Here is a 27,717-nt window from a genome sequence, read left to right as displayed (position 1 = left end):
AATGGATTAAACCCTTGTGGTTCGAATCTGGGGATAGTGTGGATGAGCTCCCTCTGCCAGCTCCAGCTCCCCATGCTGGATTGGATTGTATTATTGGATTATTATTATTATTATTATTATTGGATTGTATTATTGGATTATTGTTGTATTGGATTATTATTATTATTATTATTATTATTATTATTGGATTATTGGATTGTATTATTGGATTATTGTTGTATTGGATTATTATTATTATTATTGGATTATTGGATTGTATTATTGGATTATTGTATTGGATTATTATTATTATTATTGGATTATTGGATTGTATTATTGGATTATTGTTGTATTGGATTATTATTATTATTATTATTGGATTATTGGATTGTATTATTGGATTATTGTTGTATTGGATTATTATTATTATTATTGGATTATTGGATTGTATTATTGGATTATTGTATTGGATTATTATTATTATTATTATTATTATTATTATTATTATTATTATTATTATTATAGAGCCCCTGGTGGCACAATGGGTTAAATCCTTGTGGTTCGAATCTGGGGATAGCGTGGATGAGCTCCCTCTGTCAGCTCCAGCTCCCCATGCAGGGACATGAGCGAAACCTACCACAAGAATGGTAAAGCATCCGGGCAATGTCCTTGCAGACAGCCAATTCTCCCACACCAGAAGCAACTTGCAGTTTCTCAAGTCGCTCCTGACACAAAAATAATAATGACACTTCTGGTGTGGGAGAATTGGGCATCTGCAAGGACGTTGCTTTACTTCACTTCACTTTACTTCACTTCATTTCTTAATTAGTGGCTCTCCACCAAGGTGCTCCGAGTGACTTAGCATTTACACAATATAAAAACATTCCACATAAAAACATTCAACAGTGACTATTTGGCAAATTAGATCTGATTACTTGAATGCACAACCAAACAGCCAAGTCTTGAGCGCCTTTACCATCCTTGTGGGAAGCTTCCCTCATGTCCCTGCATGGGGAGCTGGAGCTGACAGAGGGAGCTCATCCACACTCGCCCCAGATTCGAACCACAAGGGTTGAACCCATTGTGCCACCAGGGGCTCTATAATAATAATAATAATAATAATAATAATCCAATAATACAATCCACTAATACAATCCAATAATCCAATAATAATAATAATAATAATAATAATTCAATGCAACAATAATCCAATAATACAATTCAATAATCCAATAATAATAATAATAATAATAATCCAATACAACAATAATCCAATAATACAATCCAATAATCCAATAATAATAATAATAATCCAATACAACAATAATCCAATAATACAATCCAATAATCCAATAATAATAATAATAATAGTCCAATACAACAATAATCCAATAATACAATCCAATAATCCAATAATAATAATAATAATAATAATAATCCAATACAACAATAATCCAATAATCCAATCCAATAATCCAATAATAATAATAATAATCCAATACAACAATAATCCAATAATACAATCCAATAATCCAATAATAATAATAATAATAATAATCCAATACAACAATAATCCAATACAATAATAATAATAATAATAATAATCCAATACAACAATAATCCAACAATCCAATCCAATAATAATAATAATAATAATAATAATAATAATAATAATCCAGTACAACAATAATCCAATAATACAATCCAATAATAATAATAATAATAATAATCCAATACAACAATAATCCAATAATACAATCCAATAATCCAATAATAATAATAATAATAATAATCCAATACAACAATAATCCAATCCAATAATAATAATAATAATAATAATAATAATCCAATACAACAGCCAGCAGAGTGACCTTGTTTGCTGTGGACTCATCTTGTTGTGTTTCAAATAATAATAATAATAATAATAATAGACTATTTGAATCTGTGAAATAAGACCTTTGGGTCTTACCTGTCAGCGAGGAGACGGCCCAGAATTCGGCCTGCATCTCTTTGGCCACTTTGAGGGCGTCCCGCTCTACAAGGCTGTACTGGGCAGGAGGCTGCAAAGAGGGACAGTAGGGCTGCTTTGGGGACTACAACTCCCAAAAGTCCCCGATTTTGGAACAGGGATGGTGGGATCTACTTACACAGAGGTCCTTTTTGGTCCCGACTAAGAAGAGGATGACGCTGGATGGGTCGTTCTCCTTCAAGGCATCCAGCAGCCACTGCCTGGGGAAGGAAAACCCTATTTGGGAAACTGACTACAAGTCCCATCATCCCTGGGACAAAGATGTAATTGTAGAAGCTAGAAAACGCTACTCCTTAGGACTACAAATTCCAATTGTTTGGTTAAATAAGTTCCCCAAACTGTGAGGAATGCTATATAAGGCACCACACCCTTTGACTACAAGTCCCATAATCCACAAGCCACTCACCTTGCGTGGTCAAGGGATGCCACGTCGCTCACATCGAAAACTATAATGATGGCTGCAAAAGGAGGGAAAGGGCCATCATAGAAGGGACTCTGGATATGTTAACACTACAACTCCCATCATCCCCTGCTGAAAATTGGGATGGGTTCGAATTCGACCCCCAATTTCCCCCATTAGCCTGACCTTGGGCTCCCCGGTAATAGGTGGAAGCGATGCATTTGAAGCGTTCCTGGCCAGCGGTGTCCCAGCTAAGAAATAGGAGAACCATGAGGATTATTATTACGAATAGTAAGCCTGTGAAACTACAATTCCCAAATGCCGGCCTGGATATATATATACTCACAGCTGCAGGCTGAAAGGGACCCCCAGCACCTCGAAACGCTCCATCTCAAAGTCCACCCCGATCGTGGCTTTGTAGTTCTTGTCGAAGGAGTCTTTGCAAAACCTTCCAAGGACAGGAAAGGAAATCCTCCCATTTAGAGTACTACAACTCCCAGCATCCCCCAGCCTTCGCAGGGCTCGGGTTCTCCTCTTTGGGGGAGGCCCAAGCTTCTTTTCCTTCTAAACCAACAACAACAACGTAATAATAATAATACGCCCTTAATTACCTATTGATCAAGCTTCTTTTCCATCAACAACGTAATAATAATAATAATAACGCCCTGAATTACCTATTGATCAAGCTTCTTTTCCGTCAACAATAACGTAATAATAATAACGCCCTGAATTACCTACTGATCAAGCTTCTTTTCCATCAACAACGTAATAATAATAATAATAACGCCCTTAATTACCTACTGATCAAGCTTCTTTTCCGTCAACAACGTAATAATAATAATAACGCCCTTAATTACCTATTGATCAAGCTTCTTTTCCGTCATCAACAACGTAATAATAATAATAACGCCCTTAATTACCTATTGATCAAGCTTCTTTTCCGTCAACAACAACGTAATAATAATAATAACGCCCTTAATTACCTATTGATCAAGCTTCTTTTCCGTCAACAACAACGTAATAATAATAATAACGCCCTTAATTACCTATTGATCAAGCTTCTTTTCCGTCAACAACAACGTAATAATAATAATAACGCCCTTAATTACCTATTGATCAAGCTTCTTTTCCGTCATCAACAACGTAATAATAATAATAACGCCCTTAATTACCTTTTGATCAAGCTTCTTCTCCTTCAACAATAACGTAATAATAATAATAACGCCCTGAATTACCTATTGATCAAGCTTCTTTTCCGTCAACAATGTAATAATAATAATAATAATAACGCCCTGAATTACCTATTGATCAAGCTTCTTTTCCGTCAACAATGTAATAATAATAATAATAACGCCCTGAATTACCTATTGATCAAGCTTATCTTCCTTCAACAACAACGTAATAATAATAATAACCCCCTTAATTACCTATTGATCAAGCTTTTCCTTCAACAACAAATAAAATAATAATAATAATAATAATAATAATAATAACCCCCTTAATCACCTATTGATCAAGCAGGTCTTCCCCACCGACAGATCGCCCACCACAATGATCTTTGAGATCTTGAACCTGCAAAAGAAGGGAAAGCAATGGGTGGGTTTGGTCAAGCAGAACAACATCCCTGCCAGGTAGGACTATTCGACTTGACAGAGAGAGAAAAGGACATTATTAGGGTTGTGACGCCACCTCCTGGCTGGCCTTAACACTCTTCTGACTTCCTTTGCCGATAGAGAACTGTTACGTAGCATTGAGTCCCCAAAGTGGGATCAAACTGGATTAACCCGACAGTGTAGACAAGACCCCAAAGCACTCACCCCACAGTCCCGGTCCGTTGGGCTTGGCAAGTGGCGGTCACTTTCGGGTGGAAGTCTGACCGGGAATGCAAGGACACCTCTTTGTTGAAACACTGCAGCCCCCCCAAGAGAAGACAAGGAAAACAATAAGGTTGTTAAGTTTGCAATAACAACAACAACAACAACAACAACAACAATAATAATTCTCCCTCTTACTTGGGGCAACTCAGTGATGACCCGGTCCCTTCTGACGGGAGCCAAGATGTTCATGATTCGACCTCAGGACCAGCCGCAGGATCTTCAGGTATCTCAACCTAGAAGAGGGATAATAATAATAATAATAATAATAATAATAATAATAATAATGAGCCCCAGTAGTGTAATGGGTATAATAATAATAATAATAGTAATAATAATATGGAGTCTCCAGTGGCGCAGTTGGTTAAACCCTTGTGCCGGCAGAGCTGAAGAGCAACAGGTCAGAGGTTTGAATCCGGGTGAGCTCCCTCTGTCAGCTCCAGCTCCCCACACAAGGACATGAGAGAAGCCTCCCACAAGGATGGTAAAACATCTGGGCAATGTCCTTGCAGATGGCCACTTCTCACACCAGAAGCGACTTGAAGTTTCTCAAGCCGCTCTTGGTACGAATAAAATAATAATAATTATTATTATTATTATAGAAGGAAAAGGAAAAGGTTTTGTAGTGGGCAATAGATATCCTCATAACGCTTTTGAAAACATAATAATAACAATAATAATAGTAATAGGAATAATAATAACAATAAGAGGAGAAAAAGGTCTTGTTATGGATGTCCCAACAACTCTTGTTCAGACAATAATGATGATGATGATGATAATAATAATAATAATAACAGAAGGGAAAGGATGAGAGAAAGGTCTTGTACTGGACAATGTATTTCTCAATAACTCTTTTGAACTAAAAGTATTATTAATAATAATAATAATAATAATAATAATAATAGGAGAGGAAAATGTCTTGTTGTGGATGTCCCGATAACTCTTTCGACCGGGCAGTATTAATAATAAATACAACAACAACAACAATAATGGAAAAGAAGGGAAAGGTCTTGTAGTGGACAACAAATTTCCTGATAACTCTTTGGAGACAACAACAACAACAACAACAACAACAACAACAGTAGTAGAGGAAGTAAAAGGGAAAGGTCTTGTTGTGGCCAATTGATCTCCTGATAAAACTCTTCCAACCAGAAAGTGGGAATAAATAAATAGTATCCACTAAAAGCAACAATATATCCGTCAGTAAAATATATTTACTAAAAGCATGTTATAATAATAATAACAACAACAAAATCAAGCATATAGATCTCGTTTGCTGTGACATACAGTGCTTTTGTATCAATAATAATAATAATAATAATAATGTAGCAAAGACTGGGTGCGTGCAATATCAGTCAGTAAAATATATATTTACTAAAAGCATGTTATAATAATAATAATAATAATAATAATAATAATAATAATAATATCCAGCATATAATCTCGTTTGCTGTGACATACGGTGCTTTTGTGTCAATAATAATAATAATAATAATAATAATAATAATAATGTAGCAAAGACGGGGTAGGTGCAATATCAGTCAGTAAAATATATTTATTAAAAGCATGTTATAATAATAATAATAATAATAATAATAATAATAATAATAATGTAGCAAAGACGGGGTACGTGCAATATCAGTCAGTAAAATATATTTATTAAAAGCATGTTATAATAATAATAATAATAATAATAATAATAATGTAGCAAAGACGGGGTACGTGCAATATCAGTCAGTAAAATATATTTACTAAAAGCATGTTATAATAATAATAATAATAATAATAATAATGTAGCAAAGACGGGGTACGTGCAATATCAGTCAGTAAAATATATATTTACTAAAAGCATGTTATAATAATAATAATAATAATAATAATAATAATATCCAGCATATAATCTCGTTTGCTGTGACATACGGTGCTTTTGTGTCAATAATAATAATAATAATAATAATAATAATAATAATGTAGCAAAGACGGGGTAGGTGCAATATCAGTCAGTAAAATATATTTATTAAAAGCATGTTATAATAATAATAATAATAATAATAATAATAATAATGTAGCAAAGACGGGGTACGTGCAATATCAGTCAGTAAAATATATTTATTAAAAGCATGTTATAATAATAATAATAATAATAATAATAATAATGTAGCAAAGACGGGGTACGTGCAATATCAGTCAGTAAAATATATTTACTAAAAGCATGTTATAATAATAATAATAATAATAATAATAATGTAGCAAAGACGGCGTACGTGCAATATCAGTCAGTAAAATATATTTATTAAAAGCATGTTATAATAATAATAATAATAATAATAATAATGTAGCAAAGACGGGGTATGTGCAATATCAGTCAGTAAAATATATTTATTAAAAGCATGTTATAATAATAATAATAATAATGTAGCAAAGACGGGGTACGTGCAATATCAGTCAGTAAAATATATTTATTAAAAGCATGTTATAATAATAATAATAATAATAATAATAATAATAATAATGTAGCAAAGACGGGGTACGTGCAATATCAGTCAGTAAAATATATTTACTAAAAGAATGTTATAATAATAATAATAATAATGTAGCAAAGACGGGGTACGTGCAATATCAGTCAGTAAAATATATTTACTAAAAGCATGTTATAATAATAATAATAATAATAATAATGTAGCAAAGACGGGGTACGTGCAATATCAGTCAGTAAAATATATTTATTAAAAGCATGTTATAATAATAATAATAATAATAATAATGTAGCAAAGGCGGGGTACGTGCAATATCAGTCAGTAAAATATATTTATTAAAAGCATGTTATAATAATAATAATAATAATAATAATAATAATGTAGCAAAGACGGGGTACGTGCAATATCAGTCAGTAAAATATATTTATTAAAAGCATGTTATAATAATAATAATAATAATAATAATAATAATAATAATGTAGCAAAGACGGGGTACGTGCAATATCAGTCAGTAAAATATATTTATTAAAAGCATGTTATAATAATAATAATAATAATGTAGCAAAGACGGGGTACGTGCAATATCAGTCAGTAAAATATATTTATTAAAAGCATGTTATAATAATAATAATAATAATAATAATAAAAATGTAGCAAAGACGGGGTACGTGCAATATCAGTCAGTAAAATATATTTACTAAAAGAATGTTATAATAATAATAATAATAATGTAGCAAAGACGGGGTACGTGCAATATCAGTCAGTAAAATATATTTACTAAAAGCATGTTATAATAATAATAATAATAATAATAATGTAGCAAAGACGGGATATGTGCAATATCAGTCAGTAAAATATATTTATTAAAAGCATGTTATAATAATAATAATAATAATAATAATAATGTAGCAAAGGCGGGGTACGTGCAATATCAGTCAGTAAAATATATTTATTAAAAGCATGTTATAATAATAATAATAATAATAATAATAATGTAGCAAAGACGGGGTACGTGCAATATCAGTCAGTAAAATATATTTATTAAAAGCATGTTATAATAATAATAATAATAATATTAATAATGTAGCAAAGACGGGGTACGTGCAATATCAGTCAGTAAAATATATTTACTAAAAGAATGTTATAATAATAATAATAATAATGTAGCAAAGGCGGGGTACGTGCAATATCAGTCAGTAAAATATATTTACTAAAAGCATGTTATAATAATAATAATAATAATAATAATAATGTAGCAAAGACGGGGTACGTGCAATATCAGTCAGTAAAATATATTTATTAAAAGCATGTTATAATAATAATAATAATAATAATAATAATAATGTAGCAAAGACGGGGTACGTGCAATATCAGTCAGTAAAATATATTTACTAAAAGAATGTTATAATAATAATAATAATAATGTAGCAAAGGCGGGGTACGTGCAATATCAGTCAGTAAAATATATTTATTAAAAGCATGTTATAATAATAATAATAATAATAATAATAATAATGTAGCAAAGACGGGGTACGTGCAATATCAGTCAGTAAAATATATTTACTAAAAGAATGTTATAATAATAATAATAATAATGTAGCAAAGGCGGGGTACGTGCAATATCAGTCAGTAAAATATATTTACTAAAAGCATGTTATAATAATAATAATAATAATAATAATAATGTAGCAAAGACGGGGTACGTGCAATATCAGTCAGTAAAATATATTTATTAAAAGCATGTTATAATAATAATAATAATAATAATAATAATAATAATGTAGCAAAGGCGGGGTACGTGCAATATCAGTCAGTAAAATATATTTATTAAAAGCATGTTATAATAATAATAATAATAATAATAATAATAATGTAGCAAAGACGGGGTACGTGCAATATCAGTCAGTAAAATATATTTACTAAAAGAATGTTATAATAATAATAATAATAATAATAATGTAGCAAAGACGGGGTACGTGCAATATCAGTCAGTAAAATATATTTATTAAAAGCATGTTATAATAATAATAATAATAATAATAATAATAATGTAGCAAAGACGGGGTACGTGCAATATCAGTCAGTAAAATATATTTACTAAAAGAATGTTATAATAATAATAATAATAATGTAGCAAAGGCGGGGTACGTGCAATATCAGTCAGTAAAATATATTTATTAAAAGCATGTTATAATAATAATAATAATAATATTAATAATGTAGCAAAGACGGGGTACGTGCAATATCAGTCAGTAAAATATATTTACTAAAAGAATGTTATAATAATAATAATAATAATGTAGCAAAGGCGGGGTACGTGCAATATCAGTCAGTAAAATATATTTACTAAAAGCATGTTATAATAATAATAATAATAATAATAATAATGTAGCAAAGACGGGGTACGTGCAATATCAGTCAGTAAAATATATTTATTAAAAGCATGTTATAATAATAATAATAATAATAATAATAATAATGTAGCAAAGACGGGGTACGTGCAATATCAGTCAGTAAAATATATTTACTAAAAGAATGTTATAATAATAATAATAATAATGTAGCAAAGGCGGGGTACGTGCAATATCAGTCAGTAAAATATATTTACTAAAAGCATGTTATAATAATAATAATAATAATAATAATAATGTAGCAAAGACGGGGTACGTGCAATATCAGTCAGTAAAATATATTTATTAAAAGCATGTTATAATAATAATAATAATAATAATAATAATAATAATGTAGCAAAGGCGGGGTACGTGCAATATCAGTCAGTAAAATATATTTATTAAAAGCATGTTATAATAATAATAATAATAATAATAATAATAATGTAGCAAAGACGGGGTACGTGCAATATCAGTCAGTAAAATATATTTACTAAAAGAATGTTATAATAATAATAATAATAATAATGTAGCAAAGACGGGGTACGTGCAATATCAGTCAGTAAAATATATATTTACTAAAAGCATGTTATAATAATAATAATAATAATAATAATAATGTAGCAAAGACGGGGTACGTTCAATATCAGTCTGTAAAATATATTTACTAAAAGCATGTTATAATAATAATAATAATAATAATGTAGCAAAGACGGGGTATGTGTAATATCAGTCCGTAAAATATATATTTACTAAAATCATGTTATAATAATAATAATAATAATAATAATGTAGCAAAGACGGGGTACGTGCAATATCAGTCAATAAAATATATTTACTAAAAGCATGTTATAATAATAATAAGAATAATAATGTAGCAAAGACAGGGTTCGTGCAATATCAGTCAGTAAAATATATTTACTAAAAGCATGTTATAATAATAATAATAATAATAATAATAATGTAGCAAAGACGGGATATGTGCAATATCAGCCAGTAAAATATATTTATTAAAAGCATGTTATAATAATAATAATAATAATAATGTAGCAAAGACGGGATACGTGCAATATCAGTCCGTAAAATATATATTTACTAAAATCATGTTATAATAATAATAATAATAATAATAATAATGTAGCAAAGACGGGGTATGTGCAATATCAGTCAGTAAAATATATTTAGTAAAAGCATGTTATAATAATAATAATAATAATAATGTAGCAAAGACGGGGTACGTGCAATATCAGTCCGTAAAATATATATTTACTAAAAGCATGTTATAATAATAATAATAATAATAATAATAATAATAATGTAGCAAAGACGGGGTACGTGCAATATCAGTCAATAAAATATATTTACTAACAGCATGTTATAATAATAATAATAATAATAATAATAATAATGTAGCAAAGACGGGGTACGTGCAATATCAGTCAGTAAAATATATTTACTAAAAGCATGTTATAATAATAATAATAATAATAATAATATAGTAAAGACGGGGAATGTGCAATATCAGTCAGTAAAATATATATTTACTAAAATCATGTTATAATAATAATAATAATAATAATAATGTAGCAAAGACGGGGAACGTGCAATATCAGTCAGTAAAATATATTTATTAAAAGCATGTTATAATAATAATAATAATAATAATAATGTAGCAAAGACGGGGAACGTGCAATATCAGCCAGTAAAATATATTTATTAAAAGCATGTTATAATAATAATAATAATAATAATAATGTAGCAAAGACGGGGAACGTGCAATATCAGTCAGTAAAATATATTTACTAAAAGCATGTTATAATAATAATAATAACAATAACAAAATCCAGCATATAGATCTCGTTTGCTATGACATTCTGTGCTTTTGTGTCAATAATAATAATAATAATAATAATGTAGCAAAGATGGGGTATGTGCAATATCAGTCAGTAAAATATATATTTACTAAAAGCATGTTATAATAATAACAATAACAAAATCCAGCATATAGATCTCGTTTGTTATGACATTCTGTGCTTTTGTGTCAATAATAATAATAATAATAATGTAGCAAAGACGGGGAACGTGCAATATCAGTCAGTAAAATATATTTATTAAAAGCATGTTATAATAATAATAATAATAATAATAATAATGTAGCAAAGACGGGGAACGTGCAATATCAGTCAGTAAAATATATTTACTAAAAGCATGTTATAATAATAATAATAATAATATCCAGCATATAGATATCATTTACTGTGACATACAGTGCTTTTGTGTCAATAATAATAATAATAATAATAATAATAATAATGTAGCAAAGATGGGGTAGGTGCAATATCAGTCCGTAAAATATATTTACTAAAAGCATGTTATAATAATAATAATAATAATAATAATAATAATAATAATGAAATTCTGCATATAGATCTCATTTACTGTGACATACTGTGCTTTTGTGTCAATAATAATAATAATGTAGCAAAGACGGGGTATGTGCAATATCAGTCAGTAAAATATATTTATCAAAAGCATGTAATAATAATAATAATAATAATAATGATAAAATCCAGCATATAGATCTCGTTTTCTGTGACATTCTGTGCTTTTGTGTCAATAATAATAATAATAATAATAATAATAATAATGTAGCAAAGATGGGGTGTGTGCAATGGAAAGGGGAAATAGAGCGAGACCCCCAGTTTACCTTATTTTGGGGCTTTCAGGGTTTCCCGGCCGCAGAGGAAAAGTTTGGAGGAGGAAAAGGAGGGGATCTGTAACCCGATCCCCGGAAATTCCAGCAAAGGAGGGAAGAGGAGGAAAAGCAAGAAATGGGGGGAAAGTAAATCTCCTTTCATGCCTTAAGATCTTGCTCTGCTCTCAGCCCATGCTCAGAGGCAGTCTCCTCTTAGGGCTGGATGGGCTTTGTAGTCCTGCAGAGTGGGAGAGAGGAGTTGGGCCAAGGGAAAGAAAGGCAAAGCCTGCCTTACCTCCTCCTTCTCCTCCTTCTCCTCCTTCTTTCTTTCTTTGGGCTGTTGATCCTCTTCCAGACTGGAAGCATCTGCTCCTAATTAGGGAGAGGGAGGCCACGCCCACTTCCTATCCCCCCCCCCTTCTTTTCCCAAGCCCATCCCTGATTGGTCCAAACTTTGCAAACTTTTTGCAAAGAAGGAAAGGAAGGGTCTTGGTGTGTGTTTGCACTCTGCCCATGCTCAGAGGCACCCTTTGCTCTCTCCCCCCCCTCAATAGCATCCGACAAAAGTTTATTTTGCACCCAGGGCTTGGAAATAAAATAATAATAATAATAATAATAATAATAGTATTGATAAAGATAAAATCTATCATCGTAATAATAAAATAAAAATAGAATGATAAAATAAAACTATAATATATAATCATACACAATAAAATTAATATATGTTGTTGTTCATTCATTCAGTCGTCTCCGACTCTTCGTGACCTCATGGACCAGCCCACGCCAGAGCTCCCTGTCGGCCGTTACCACCCCCAGCTCCCTCAAGGTCAGTCCAGTCACTTCAAGGATGCCATCCATCCATCTTGCCCTTGGTCGGCCCCTCTTCCTTTTGCCTTCCACTTTCCCCAGCATCATTCCCTTCTCTAGGCTTTCCTGTCTCCTCATGATGTGGCCAAAGGACTTCAACTTTGTCTCTAATGTCCTTCCCTCCAGTGAGCAGTCGGGCTTTCTTTCCTGGAGGATGGACTGGTTGGATCTTCTCGCAGTCCAAGGCACTCTCAGACCTTTCCTCCAACACCACAGCTCAAAAGCATCGATCTTCCTTCGCTCAGCCTTCCCGAAGGTCCAGCTCTCACATCCGTAGGTGACTACTATGGGGAAGACCATGGCTTGGACTAGGCAATGGATCTTGGTTGCCAGTCTGATGTCTCTACTCTTCACTCTTTGATCGAGACTGGACATTGCTCTCCTCCCAAGAAGGAAGCGTCTTCTGATTTCCTGGCCACAGTCTGCATCTGCACTCATCTTTGCACCTAGAAATACAAAGTCTGTCACGGCCTCCACGGTTTCTCCCTCTATTTTCCAGTTGTCAATCATTCTTGTTGCCATAATCTTGGTTTTTTTGACGTTTAGCTGCAACCCAGCTTTTGCACTTTCTTCTTTCACCTTGACTAGAAGGCTCCTCAGCTCCTCCTCGCTTTCGGCCATCAGAGTGGTGTCATCTGCATATCTGAGGTTGTGAATGTTTCTTCCAGCAATTTCCACCCCAGCCTTGCATTCCTCAAGCCCCGCACATCCTCAAATTTAATATATACTGTACAATAATAATAATATTGATAAAGATAAAATCTATCATGGTAACAATAAAATAAAAATAGAATAATGATAAAGTAAAACTATAATATAATATATAATCAATGATCATACACCAATCATAAAATTAATATAATAATATCGATAAAGATAAAATCTGTCGTGTTAATAATAAAATAAAGAATAATGATAAAACTATAATATAATATATAATCATGCACTAATAATAAAATTAATATATACCATACAATAATAATAATACTGATAAAGATAAAATCACTATAATATAATATATAATTTATTTATAATTTATTTATTTATTTACTTCGCTTATATACCGCAATTCTCAGCCCAAGGGCGACTCACTGCGGTGTACAACATAGAAAAACAGGTGAAAAATACAAAACATAGTGTAAAATAATGCACAATTCATCATTATCAAAAAACATCTTATCAAAAATATAATCATGCACTAATAATAAAATTAATATATGCCATACAACAATAATAATATTGATAAAGATAAAATCTATAATTGTAATAATAAAATAAAAATAGAATGATAAAACTATAATATATAACCATACGCCAATAATAAAATTAATATATACCGTAATAATAAAATGCAATATACAGTAATAAAAATTATAGTAAGAAAATATAAAATTTAGATTATTAAAATAAAAATATAATGAAATACAATAAATAATAATATAATAAATAATAATAATAATATAGAAAAGATTGCTATGTTGGGAGCTAACGCCTCCCAACATGGGATTCCCCCAAACAGGAAGCAGCCAGGCTTTGAAGCTGCAAGGCCATTCAATTCAATTCAATTCAATGGAGAGGGAGAGATATGCAATGTATGAACTGAATGGGACCGCAGTGGTAGCCTCTGAGCATATGTGGAGTGCTTGGACTACAGCCGCATTGGGGATTCTGGACATTGTAGTCCAAGACTGATATTTTTGCAACACAAGGCCTTTCCTTGTCTGTCTGCAGCTCAATGGATTCGCTAGACTACTTAAACGGACTTGATTACAGGCATCCCGGAGATCCCATGATCGAGGGCAGGAAGCAAACATTTCTGTAAAGAAAATAAGCAAATACTCACAGAAGAGAATGGAGCCATTGATGCCCTTTGGGAACCGGAATTCCACGCATCTCCTCGGGTTTGGAGTAAAAATAATTGAGTTGAGGTCAAAGCGGAAGCCAGACAGCTGATTTATTGGCTTATTTAGTAAGGACACCCTAAAAAAACAAAGTTCATTTATAGGTTGGTTTGCAAGAAAAATCCTAAACTAAGTAAATAAGGATTGTTGGAAATCCTAAAAAATTAAGTATAGAGTGTGTCCATTTGGTTGTCAAAATACGAGAACAATTCCATCCTAGATTGTATGTGTTTCCTCCACCACAGACACCCCAGTGAGCAGGAGACACCCATGTCCCTCCCTCCACTGACATTCCAGGTTACAGTGAATGCCATGGACATGTCCTCCACCAACACCACACTGCTCACCACCCAAGGGAAGGCTTTCATTTGGGAACAATTCCATCCTAGATTGTATGTGTTTCCTCCACCACAGGCATCCCAGTGAGCGGAACACACCCATGTCCTTTCCTCCAGTGACATTGCAGGTTATAGTGAGTGCCATGAACATGCTCAAGAGCCCTGTCCCCACCAACACCACACTGCCCACCACCCAAAGACAGGCTTTCATTTGGGGATAATTCCATCCTAGATTGTGTTTCCTCCTCCACAGACACCCCAATGAGCAGGAGACACCCATGTCCCTCCTTCCACTGACCTTAACATGCTCAAGAGCCCTGCCAATGTCCTCCACCAACGCCACACTGCCCACCACCCCAGGGAAGGCTTTCATACAGAGACAATTCCATCCTAGATTTGATGTCTTTCCTCCACCACAGACATCCCAGTGAGCAGGAGACACCCATGTCCCTCCTTCCACTGACATTGCAAGTTATAGTGAGTCCCGTGAACATCTCCAAGAGCCCTGCCAATGTCCTCCACCAACACCACACTGCCCACCACCCAAGGGAAGACTTTCAGACAGGGACAATTCCATCCTAGATTGTATGTGTCTCCTCCACCACAGACATCCCAGTGAGCAGGAGACACCCATGTCTCTCGCTCCACTGACATTCCAGGCTATAGTGAGTGCCATGAACATGTTCAAGAGCCCTGCCCATGTCCACCACCAACACCACACTGCCCACCACCCAAGGGAAGGCTTTCATTCGGGGACAATTTCCTCCCAGATTTTACGTGTTTCCTCTACCACAGATGTCCCAGTGTTTCTTTCTCTCTCTCAGGACACACGAAACACCCTCCCTCCAATCACACTGCAGGTTATAATGAGTGCCCTGAACATGTGCTAGAGCCCTGCCAATGTCCTCCACCAACACTACACTGCCCACCACCCAAGGGAAGGCCTTCATTCGGGGGCAATTCCATCCTAGATTGTATGTGTTTCCTCCACCGCAGCACCCCAGTGAACAGGAGACACCCATGTCCCTCCATTCAATGACATTGCAGGTTATGGTGAGAGCCGTAAACATGTCCAAGAGCCCTGCCAATGTCCCCCACCAACACCACACTGCCCACCACCCAAAGGAAGGCTTTCATTTAAGGACAATTCCATCCCAGACTGTATGTGTTTCCTCCACCACAGATACATCAGTGAGCATGAGACTCCCATGGCCCTCCCTCCACTGAAATTAACATGCTCAAGAGCCCTGCCAATGTCCTCCACAAACACCACACTGCCCACCACCCCAGGGAAGGCTTTCGTTCAGGGACAATTCATCCTAGATTGTATGTGTTTCCTCCACCACAGACATCCCAGTGAGCAGGAGACACTCATGTCCCTCCCTGCACGGATATTCCAGGTTATAGTGAGCATCATGAACATGTCCAAGAGCCCTGCCAATGTCCTCCACCAACACCACACTGCCCACCACACAAGGGAAGGCTTTAATATGGGGACAATTCCATCCTAGAATGTATGTGTGTCCTCCATATATACACACACTTGAAATACCCCCCCAAATAAAAGCATATATCTATTTATTAATGGTTGAAACCCCTAAAATATATATTAATATAGATATTAATATTGATATATATAAATAATTGTAATACCCCCCAAATAAAAGTATATATCTATTTCTTAATGGTTGAAACTCCTAAAATAGATATATATTAATATAGATATAGACAGATGTTAATATTGATATATATAGAGATATATATATATATTAATAATAGAAATTCCCCCCAAAATAAAAGCATGTATCTATTTATTAATGGTTGAAATCCCTAAAATAGATATATATTATTATAGATAGATATTAATATTGATATATATATATATATATTAATATTTGCAATAATCCCCCAAATAAAAGCATGTATCTATTTATTAATAGTTGAAACCCCTAACATAGATATGTATTAATATAATTTATATATTTTATATCTATATATATCTATATCTATATATAAATTGAAATACCCCCCAAAATAAAAGCATATATCTATTTATTAATGGTTGAAACCCCTAAAATAGATATATAGATATTAATAATTGTAATACCCCCCCAAATAAAAACATATATCTATTTATTAATGGTTGAAACCCTTAAATTATATCTATCTATCTTCTATCTATCTATCTATCTATCTATCCATATAATAAAAGTCAAAGTTTGTATGCGGAGGACAAAAGTGTGGCGGTGTGGCGGTGTATGTGCCAGCATTCTGATTGGACAGCCTGAAAGTTCCAAGATTCTGATTGGCTGCTGCTGTGGTGCTATTTGCATATGGTCTCTGATTGGCCAGCTTTACAGGAGCCCCTGGTGGAGAAAAGGGTTCATGACAGAAACGGAGACATGAGAGAAGGAAATTTGCATATGGTGTCTGATTGGCCAGCCTCAATTCCAAGATTCCGAGATGACAAAGAGATGAAAGGAAAAGGCCAGAGGGGGCTGAGTCAGAACACTACCAATACAGATGAAACTTGGTACACAGAGCCCCCATCACCCACTCGACATTCTACTGCAGTTTGGAGGAAGATGGACCATGGATGATGGGACTTGCAGTACCATCACTCACTTTCTGAGACCGCTGTTGACCTCATCCAATGACTGATCAGGACCAAACTTGGCACATAGACCTCTCATGACCCACCTTATGTCCTGGTGTGCTTTGGCCGGGGATGGACCATGGATTATGGGACTTGCAGTACCTTTGCTCAATTCCTGAGACCACTGCAACCCTCATCCAATTACCAATAAAGACCAAACTTGGCACACGGAGTCTCCATGATGCGCTCTACATCCTGGTACAGTTTGGAGGAGGATGCACCCTGGACGATAGGACTTGCAATACCTGCACTCCCTTCCTAAGACCATTACAACTGCCAACAATGATGGATCAGGACCACAATTCACACAGAGAGACCACATAACCCACTCTACATCCTGGTGCGGTTTGGAAGAATTTGGCAATGGATGATGGGACTTGCAGTCACTTCACTCACTTCCTGAGACCACTGAGAACCTCGCCAATAACTGACCAAGACCAAACTTGGCACACATAGTCCCCATGACCCACACTACATCCTGGTGTACTTTCGAGGAGGACAGACCATGGATGATGGGACTTCAAGTACCTCCACTCACATTCTGAGACCTCTGCGAACCTCATCCAATGACTGATCAAGACCAAACTTGGCACATAGACCTCTCATGACCCACTTTATGTCCTGGTGTCGTTTGGAAAAATTTGGAGATGGATGATGGGACTTACACTAACTTCACTCACTTCCTGAGACCCTCGCCAATGACTAATCAAGACCCAACATGGCACACGGAGCCTCAATGATCCACTCTTCATCCTGGTGCAGTTTGGAGGACAGACCATGGATGATGGGACTTCAAGTACCTCCACTCCCTTCTGAAGATTGCTGCAACCCTCATCTAATGACCAATCAAGACCAAACTTAGTACACAGAGCCCCCATGACCCACTTTATATCCTGCTGCTGTTTGGAGGAGGGTGGATCATGGATGATGGGACTTCAAGTACCTTCACTCACTTCCTGAAAACAATGCAGCCATTATTGAATGACCAATAAAGACCAAACTTGGCATACAGAACTGGCATTACCCACTTTCTCTGATAACCCAGGCAGCGCCGGGTCCCCAAGCTAGTATATATATATAATTGAAATCCCAATAAAAGCATATATCTACTTATTAATGGTTGAAACCCCATATATATATATATATATCAACTGAAATACCTCCCCTCCAAATAAAAGCATGTATCTATTGATTAATGGTTGAATCCCCTAAAAAAAAACTATATATCCCTATTTATTAATGGTCTAAAATGCATCTATATCTGTTTATAAATATATTGATTAATGAATGGTTGAAAATCCCCCAAAATAGAAAGTATATATCCAATTATTAATTGTTAAAACTCTTTTTAAAAAGCAGAAACTCCTAAAAGCCCAGGTTGGAATTCAAGAGAGATGAGAAAACTCCTGCGGCCTAGTGGGAGTAACGAGGCCTGAGAGGAAACCCGACCTCCTTTCTGCGCATGCTCCGGTTGGGAAGGCTCTCTCTCCATGTGGGCGTGGCTACGAGTCGGCAGCCAATGGGAGCCTTAGGTTTGTCTTCCCGCGTCGCTGGGAGTCCGTATCCTCGCGAGACTTGGCGGGATCAGCCCCGGCGAGGCTCACGCGGCGGTCTTTCTCTCTCTCTCTCTCTCTCTCTCTCTCTCTTTCCAAGATGGCGCCGAAAGTGAAGAAGGAGGGTGAGGCTCCGGGAAAGGGCGGCGTGGAGGGGCCCAGCCGGGGGTGTGGAGCCGGGGAAGCGGGGAGAGGGTGGCTAAGGAGCCCGGGAAGGGGAGAGGCCTCGTTTGAGCCGTCTAGAAGGGAGTCTTCGCCTGTAATGGGGACCCTAAGGGTGGTGGGCCTATGGCTTGGAAGCCCTCAAGGGAGAGCCTGACTCTTCCCACTAGGCCTCAGGCCTCTTCTAATAGGGATCCATGCTATGACATAGGGAAGGCAACCTCAGAGGCCGTCTAGTCATAGAATCATAGAATCCTAGAGTTGGAAGAGACCTCGTGGGCCATCATCCAGTCCAACCCCATTCTGCCAAGAAGCAGGAGTATTGCATTCAAAGCACCCCTGACAGATGGCCATCCAGCCTCTGTTTCAAAGCTTCCAAAGAAGGAGCCTCCATCACACTCCTCAAGGGGCAGAGAGTTCCACTGCTGAACGGCTCTCACAGTCAGGAAGTTCTTCCTCATGTTCACGTGGAGTCTCCTCTTTTGTAGAATCCTAGAATCAAAGAGTTGGAAGAGACCTCCTGGGCCATCATCCAGTCCAACCCCATTGTGCCAAGAAGCAGGAATATTGCATTCAAAGCACCCCTGACAGATGGCCATCCCGCCTCTGTTTAAAAGCTTCCAAAGAAGGAGCCTCCACCACACTCCGGGGCAGAGAGTTCCACTGCTGAACGGCTCTCACAGTCAGGAAGTTCTTCCTCATGTTCACGTGGAGTCTCCTCTTTTGTAGAATCCTAGAATCAAAGAGTTGGAAGAGACCTCTTGGGCCATCCAGTCCAACCCCATTCTGCCATGAAGCAGGAATATTGCATTCAAAGCACCCCTGACAGATGGCCACCCAGCCTCATAGAATCAAAGAGTTGGAAGAGACCTCTTGGGCCATCCAATCCAACCCCATTCTGCCAAGAAGCAGGAATATTGCATTCAAATCACCCCTGACAGATGGCCATCCAGCCTCTGCTTAAAAGCTTCCAAAGAAGGAGCCTCCACCACACTCCCTCTGGGGCAGAGAGTTCCACTGCTGAACAGCTCTCACATAGAATCCTAGAGTTGGACGAGACCTCCTGGGTCATCCAGTCCAACCCCATTCTGCCAAGGAGCAGGAATATTGCATTCAAAGCACCCCTAACAGATGGCCATCCAGCCTCTGCTTAAAAGCCTCCAAAGAAGGAGCCTCCACCACACTCTGGGGCAGAGAGTTCCACTGCTGAATGGCTCTCACAGTGAGGAAGTTCTTCCTCATGTTCAGGTGGAATCTCCTCTCTTGTAGTTTCAAGCCATTGTTCCATTGCGTCCTAGTCTCCAGGGAAGCAGAAAACAAGCTTGCTCCCTCCTCATCCCTGTGGCTTCCTCTCACATATTTATACATGGCTATCATGTCTCCTCTCATCCTTCTCTTCTTCAGGCTAAACATGCCCAGCTCCTTAAGTCGCTCCTCACAGGGCTTGCTTTCCAGACCCTTGATCATTTTAGTCGCCCTCCTCTGGACACATTCCAGCTTGTCAATATCCAGCCTGATTTAATAAGAAATTAAGAGTCCTAGAGTTGACAGAGACCCCCAAAGGCCAGCCAGTCCAACCCCATTCTGCTAAGAAGCAGGAAAATAATAATAATAATTTACTCACACTGCATTATCTATATAAATAAAAATGTAATCTTTCTGGGGGTTAACCTGGCATGATGGGAGTTGTAGTTCACCCACAAACGTATGCATTTGTTGGAATTAAAACTCTGACTTTCTCAAGTAACCCGGATATTGATATTGATGCTTAATGATTTGTGATGGTATTGCTTTTAAATGCTTAAGGATTTTGTATTGTGTATACCTAAATTGTTGTAAACCGCTCTGAGTCGCCTAAGCTGAGCGGTATACAAATAAAGTAAGTAAGTAAGTAAATAAATAATAACACCAGGTACCCCAGCTAGTATACAGTATAAATAAAAATGTAATGTTCGTTTGTGGGATTAACAGAACTCAAAAACCACTGGATGAACTGACACCAAATTTGGACACAAGGCACCTCTCAGGCCAATGAGTGACCATCACTCATAACAACACTGAAAAACACAGCGAAAGGGACTTAAAAAGCCAAAAAATAAAAAAATAAATTACAATGCATGCACCAAACCACATATATACACATACCGGGATTGTGGCACAGCAGGCTGAGTGTCAGCTGCATTAAGATCACTCTGACCAAAAAGGTCATGAGTTCGAAGCCAGCCCGGGTTGGAGTGGGTTTCCAACCAATTGTGGGTAGCCTGTTGTTGATCTTTGCAACCCGAAAGACAGTTGCATCTGTCAAGTAGGAAAATAAGGTACCACCTTAAAGTGTGGGGAGGCTAAATTAACTGATTTATGAGGCCATAAAGAAATTTATGAGACCATCACTCATAAAAACACTGGAAAACACAGCAGAAGGGACTTAAAAAATCCAAAAAACAAAAAATATATTACAACGCATGTGCAAAACCACATATACACATATATACGCACACAAAACACATATATACAGACTGGGCTACAGCAATGCATGGCAGGGGATGGCTAGGTATCTTCTATATAAATAAAAATGTAATGTTTGTTTGTGGGATTAACAGAACTCAAAAACCACTGCACGAACTGACACCAAATTTGGACACAAGACACCTCTCAGGCCAACGAGTGACCATCACTCATAAAAACACTGGAAAACACAGCAGAAGGGACTTAAAAAATCCAAAAAGCAAAAAATACATTACAACGCATGTGCAAAACCACATATACACATATATACGCACACAAAACACATATACACAGACTGGGCTACAGCAATGCATGGCAGGGGATGGCTAGGTATCCTCTATATAAATAAAAATGTAATGTTTGTTTGTGGGATTAACAGAACTCAAAAACCAATGGATGAACTGGTGCCAAATTTGGCCACAATAATAATAATAATAAACTTTATTTATACCCCACCACTATCTCTCCAATGGGGACTTGGAGCGGCTTACATGAGGCCAAGCCCAAACAACAAATTACAATAGAATCATAGAATCAAAGAGTTGGAAGAGACCTCATGGGCCATCCAGTCCAACCCCATTCTGCCAAGAAGCAGGAATATTGCATTCAAATCACCCCTGACAGATGGCCATCCAGTCTCACTTTAAAAGCTTCCAAAGAAGGAGCCTCCACCACACTCCCTCCGGGGCAGAGAGTTCCACTGCTGAACGGCTTTCTTCCTCATGTTCAGATGGAATCTCCTCTCTTGTAGTTTGAAGCCATGGTTCCCTTGCTTACTAGTCTCCAGGGAGGCAGAAAACAAGCTTGCTCCCTGTGGCTTCCCTCACATATTTATACATGACTATCATATCTCCTCTCTATTCTGCCTTTGTTAGACCACACCTGGTCCAATTCTGGGCACCACGATTCAAGAGAGATATTGACAAGCTGGAATGTGTCCAGAAAAAGAGGGCGACTCAAATGATCAAGGGTCTGGAGACAAGCCCTATGAGGAGTGGCTTAAGTAGTTGGGCATGCTTAGCCTGAAGAAGAAAGGGTGAGAGGAGAAATGATAGCCATGTATAAATATGGGTCAGCAATGGGTTCAGGATCACTCCCAAACTGCAAACCTGCATCTTCAGGGCGAGATGTAACCCCGCCTGACACAGGAGAACTCCCCTGAGGGACAAGATTGAGGCTGGAAGTCCGTTTCTGAGTCCTGCTTCTCCTTTGCAGCTGTCCCGGCAAAGACCGAGGCGAAATCCAAGGCCCTGAAAGCCAAGAAGGCGGTCCTGAAGGGGGTCCACAGCCACAAGAAGAAGAAGATGCGCACGTCCCCCACTTTCCGGAGGCCCAAAACCCTGCGGTTACGGCGGCAGCCCAAATACCCCCGGAAGAGCGCGCCCAGGAGGAACAAGTAAGTTGCCCTCAGCGCCAAATCCTAGAGTTGGCAAAGACTTCTAAAGGTCATCCAATCCATTCTGCCAGGCAGGAGGATGCAATCAAAGCCCTCCCGACAGATGGCCATCCAGAACCAGAGCTGCACATGATGATGACTTAGCGACCAAAGCCTGACTGGTTGTGATTACAGCTCATAGTCACTGATGCGCTCAGGCCTTGGAGTGTGAAGACCCCACATCTTGCAGTGCCGGTCACATAACCGTGGCTTCCTTCTGCTTTTCAGGTTGGACCATTACGCCATCATCAAGTTCCCGCTGACCACGGAGTCGGCCATGAAGAAGATCGAGGACAACAACACCTTGGTCTTCATTGTGGACGTCAAGGCCAACAAGCACCAGATCAAGCAGGCCGTCAAGAAGCTGTACGACATTGACGTGGCAAAAGTCAACACGCTGATCAGGTGATGCCTCTAGTATATATTGGTTTTCTATTTTATTTTATTTTTTATTATTTTCTGTTGTGTTCTTATGTTATATTGTTTTACTGTATTGCTGGGCTTGGCCTCATGTAAGCCACCCTAAGTCCCCTTGGGGAGATGGTATTTATTTATAAATATTTATTTATTTATTTATATTTATAAATAAATATTTATTTAGTTTATTTATAAATTAATGGTTTATTTATAAATAAATATTTATTTATTTTTATAAATAAATATTTATTTATAAATAAAATAAACATTTATTTATAAATAAAAATAAATATTTATTTATAAAAATAAGTATTTGTTTATAAATAAAAATAAATATTTATTTATTTATAAAATAAATACATATTTAATAAATAAATAAGTAAATATTTATTTTTATTTGTAAACAAGTATTTATTTTTATTTATAAATAAATATTTATTTTATTTATAAATAAATAAATATTTTATTTATTTTTATTTATACATTAATAAATATTTATTTTTATTAATTAATAAATATTTTATTTATTACTATTATTATTATTATTAAGGTATAATAGGTGGAAGGTTTCTCTGCGCAGATGATGGAAAACACTTTCGAACTGAGCCCAGTGATGCTTTCAAAGGAACCACTGATGCGCCGAGAACCTTTCTTAAATATGCAATACTTCTTTAAAGTGTTGGGTTTGGTGAGGAGCAAGAGATTGGAGATCCATTGACACTAAACTAAGTCCATTCTATGCCTGACTTGTGAATCTATACTGTAGAATTAATGCAGTTTAATACCACTTCAACTGCTATGGGGACTTGGGAGTTGTAGCCTTAGCAGGAGAAGTTATAAATATAGTTTCAGTCTTGGAGCTCATTTCTCCTGCCTTTTATTTCAGGCCCGACGGCGAGAAGAAGGCCTACGTTCGTCTGGCTCCGGATTACGACGCTCTAGATGTAGCCAATAAGGTGAGATGAGGGGGATGGGGATGATCTATATCCCACTTTCCTCTCTTAAATGAGACAACCCGGCTCACAAAATACCCAAAACAATACAGCTAGAGAGAAGGGACTTCTGGGAGAAAGAAAGATATAAAAATATAATAAGCATGCAATGTAAACAATAATAACAGTAATACTAATATTAGTGACTACTAGTTGCTTGAAGATGTTTATTGTCAGGCCTCAAGGTCCTTTACATTTCTCGTATTTGGGGTGCAGTATCTTTTGCTATAATTAAATACATCTATAATGCTATACAGTATATAGCATTATAGATGCTATATCTATATAGCATATATAGATATATATATATTCCTCCAAATCAGACTGGATTTATAAGGAGAGCAGTAAATATACCATATATATTTGAGTATAAGCTGCAACGCTCTCTACGTGGGGTTGCCTTTGAAGACGGCCCGGAAGCTTCAAATGGTCCAGCGTGCAGCAGCCAGGTTGCTAACAGGAGCGGGGCTCAGGGAGCACACAACTCCTCTGCTGCGCCAGCTCCACTGGCTGCCAGTTTGCTACCAGGCCCTATTCAAAGTGCTGGCTTTAGCCTATAAAGCCCAAAACGGTTCTGGCCCAGCCTACCTATCCGAGCGCATCTCTTCCTACGAACCCTCCAGGAAGTTAAGATCATCTGAGGAGGCCCTGCTCTCGATCCCGTCTGCTTCGCAAGCACGCTTGGCAGGGACGAGAGACAGGGCCTTCTCTGTGGTGGCCCCTCGGCTGTGGAACTCCCTGCCTAGGGATATTAGATCAGCGTAAGAGAGTGAAAACCTGGCTCTTCGAGCAGGCATTCGGAGCCCCGGAATAGATAGTCAAGCTTGAGATGGAGAATGACCCAGGAACGGCCAAGACGATGAAATGGACGAGGATTGGAATGAGAGGATAGAGCTCTTTTAAAACTGTTATTTAGACAAACTGTTATTTAGACAAACTTTTTTGTCCAAATGCACTTAATTGTTTTTGCTTTTGTATTGTATTGATGGCATCGAATTGTGCCGATATGTAGACTGCCCTGAGTCGCCTGTGGGCTGATATGGGCGGGATATAAATAATGTAAATAAATAAATAAATAAGCTGAATTTCCCAGCTTTTTTTTGAGGCTGAAAAAGCCCCCCTCAGCTTATACTCAAGTCAAAGTTGTTTATTACTTTATTATTATTATTTTACTCTATTATTATTGTATTGTTGAAGGCTTTCATGGCTGGAATCACTAGGTTCTTGTGGGTTTGTTCGGGCTATAGGGCCATGTTCTAGAGGCATTTCTCCTGACATTTCGCCTGCATCTATGGCAAGCATCCTCAGAGGTAGTGAGGTCTGTTGGAATTGGGACAATGGGTTTATATATCTGTGGAATGACCAGGGTGGGGCAAAGAGCTCTTCTCTGCTGGAGCTAGGTGTGAATGTTTCAACTGACCACCTTCATTAGCATTTGAAGGTCTGGCTGAGCCTGGGGGAATCTTTTGTTGAGAGGTGTTAAGATGTACCTAGTTGTTTCCTCTCTGCTGTTTTGCTGTGGTAATTTTAGAGTTTTTTAATACTGGTAGCCAGATTTTGTTCATTTTCATGGTCTCTTCCTTTCTGTTGAAATTGTCCACATTCTTCTTGTGGATTTCAATGGCTTCTCTGTGTCGCCTGACATGGTGGTTGTTGGTGTGGTCTAGCATTTCTGTGTTCTCAAATAGTATGCTGTGTCCAGGCTGGACGCTCTTTATTACTATAATCAGAAGGATACATAGGCCCCATTTACCTCGAAGGTTAAGATAATGGCTTAATCATAGTTGGACAGTGTTGTCTTAAGTTTTGTGTAAAGATTCCAAAACATTTAAGCAACGGATGCCTCAATGAATGTAATATCTCGTGTTTCTTTTCCAGATTGGCATCATCTAAACGAAACGTGGCCGGAAACTGCACAGAGCTCCTCAATGTAGTTGTAGCCAGGGAACCTGCAGATTGTACAGATGTTGATACGCCATTTGGCCCATTAAACCCATCTTTGAACACCAGAGTGAATCCAGGCATGTTTATAAGGCTAAAAGAAATGCTGAATGTTTATTGTGTTGGGCCAGGGCGGCGGGATGTGTGTGTGTGTGTCTGTATTTATTAAGGTCTGCAGCCTTCCAAAATCAGATGTGACTTTCCACTTTGTTATCAATTATATCCTTCAACATTTGATTGAATCTAATAGCAAAATATACGCTTTCAGCTTGGATTGATTGTTGATCACACAAAGGTTTGGTCCAAGAAGCATTGCCATCTATTATTATTATTTACTTTATATCTACTCCCTGATTGGCTGGGGTGAGGTCTTGTCGTCATGCTGCGATCCCTGATTGGCTGGAATCAGTCTTATCCATCATCCTGCGATCCCCGGTTGGCTGGCTGGAATCATCCTGTGTTAGGATCAAGCGGAGATCCCTGATTGGTTGGAATCGCTGTCCCAATGTGATCCAATTGGCTGGGATAAAGTATTACCCTGATTTGTTGGTCTCACAAACTAAAATTCCACTCGTATTCAGTATTAACCATCATGCAATGAGCCTTGATTGGCTGGAATCCCATATTATTATCTTTGGATGGCATACAATCACATATTAATTCCACTTTTGGACCGAATAGGCTGGAATCGAGTATTATCTTGCTGCAATCATTGGTTGGCTGGCATCATTTATTATTGTTTACTAGCCGTCCCCTGCCACGCATTGCTGTGGCCCACATGGGGGTTCTGTGTGGGAGGTTTGGCCCAATTCTATCATTGGTGGGGTTCAGAATGCTCTGTGATTGTAGGTGAACTATAAATCCCAGCAACTACAACTCCCAAATGTAAAGATTCTATTTCCCTCAAACTCCACCAGTGTTCACATTTGGGCATATTGAGTATTCGTGTCGAGTTTGGTCCAGATCCTTCATTGTTTGAGTCCACAGTGATCTCTGGATGTAGGTGAACTACTACTCCCAAACTGATGGTCAGTGGCCACCAAACCCTTCCAGTATTTTCTGTTGGTCATGGGCGTTCTGTGTGCCAAGTTTGGTTCAATTCCCTC

At 37.0% G+C, this 27,717-nt stretch overlaps 2 protein-coding genes and 1 non-coding gene across 3 annotated transcripts in view; 2 read left to right on the top strand and 1 right to left on the bottom strand.

Annotated features, from left to right (window-relative positions):
* Nucleotides 1–12,232, bottom strand: part of RAB34 (RAB34, member RAS oncogene family) — a 12,916-nt gene extending 684 nt beyond the window's left edge. Inside the window, exons 1-9 of the mRNA XM_067472202.1 lie at nt 12,140–12,232; nt 4,421–4,518; nt 4,226–4,317; nt 3,915–3,980; nt 2,755–2,856; nt 2,595–2,659; nt 2,415–2,466; nt 2,127–2,208; nt 1,949–2,039 (exon numbers count right to left, since the gene is read on the bottom strand). Of these exons, the coding sequence (XP_067328303.1) occupies nt 1,949–2,039; nt 2,127–2,208; nt 2,415–2,466; nt 2,595–2,659; nt 2,755–2,856; nt 3,915–3,980; nt 4,226–4,317; nt 4,421–4,474 (604 nt within the window). The 5' untranslated portion in view covers nt 4,475–4,518; nt 12,140–12,232. The remainder of the gene's footprint in view (nt 1–1,948; nt 2,040–2,126; nt 2,209–2,414; nt 2,467–2,594; nt 2,660–2,754; nt 2,857–3,914; nt 3,981–4,225; nt 4,318–4,420; nt 4,519–12,139) is intronic.
* Nucleotides 12,233–19,179: 6,947 nt separating this feature from the next.
* RPL23A (ribosomal protein L23a) lies at nt 19,180–26,679 on the top strand. The gene is made up of 5 exons (XM_060756664.2): nt 19,180–19,284; nt 23,042–23,222; nt 23,490–23,666; nt 24,565–24,634; nt 26,549–26,679. Exons 1-5 carry the CDS (start codon nt 19,260–19,262, stop codon nt 26,561–26,563), a joined length of 468 nt encoding a protein of 155 aa, XP_060612647.1. The 5' UTR covers nt 19,180–19,259; the 3' UTR covers nt 26,564–26,679.
* On the top strand, nt 24,253–24,318 carry LOC132763973 (small nucleolar RNA SNORD42). The gene has a single exon (XR_009630305.2). It is a non-coding gene; the product is annotated as a small nucleolar RNA SNORD42 (small nucleolar RNA).
* Nucleotides 26,680–27,717: the final 1,038 nt, after the last annotated feature.

This window comes from Anolis sagrei, chromosome 11, assembly GCF_037176765.1.
Source record: "Anolis sagrei isolate rAnoSag1 chromosome 11, rAnoSag1.mat, whole genome shotgun sequence".
Classification (NCBI taxonomy): domain Eukaryota; kingdom Metazoa; phylum Chordata; class Lepidosauria; order Squamata; family Dactyloidae; genus Anolis; species Anolis sagrei.
This window is presented reverse-complemented; position numbering and strand designations above follow the sequence as displayed.

What these genes read in the sequence shown, in the direction of transcription:
- RPL23A (XM_060756664.2), top strand. Translation starts at nt 19,260, where the DNA reads ATGGCGCCGAAAGTGAAGAAGGAGG. An exon ending in GCCGAAAGTGAAGAAGGAGG is followed by an intron (nt 19,285 to 23,041) that starts GTGAGGCTCCGG and finishes TCTCCTTTGCAG; the next exon opens with CTGTCCCGGCAAAGACCGAG. An exon ending in AGCGCGCCCAGGAGGAACAA is followed by an intron (nt 23,223 to 23,489) that starts GTAAGTTGCCCT and finishes TCTGCTTTTCAG; the next exon opens with GTTGGACCATTACGCCATCA.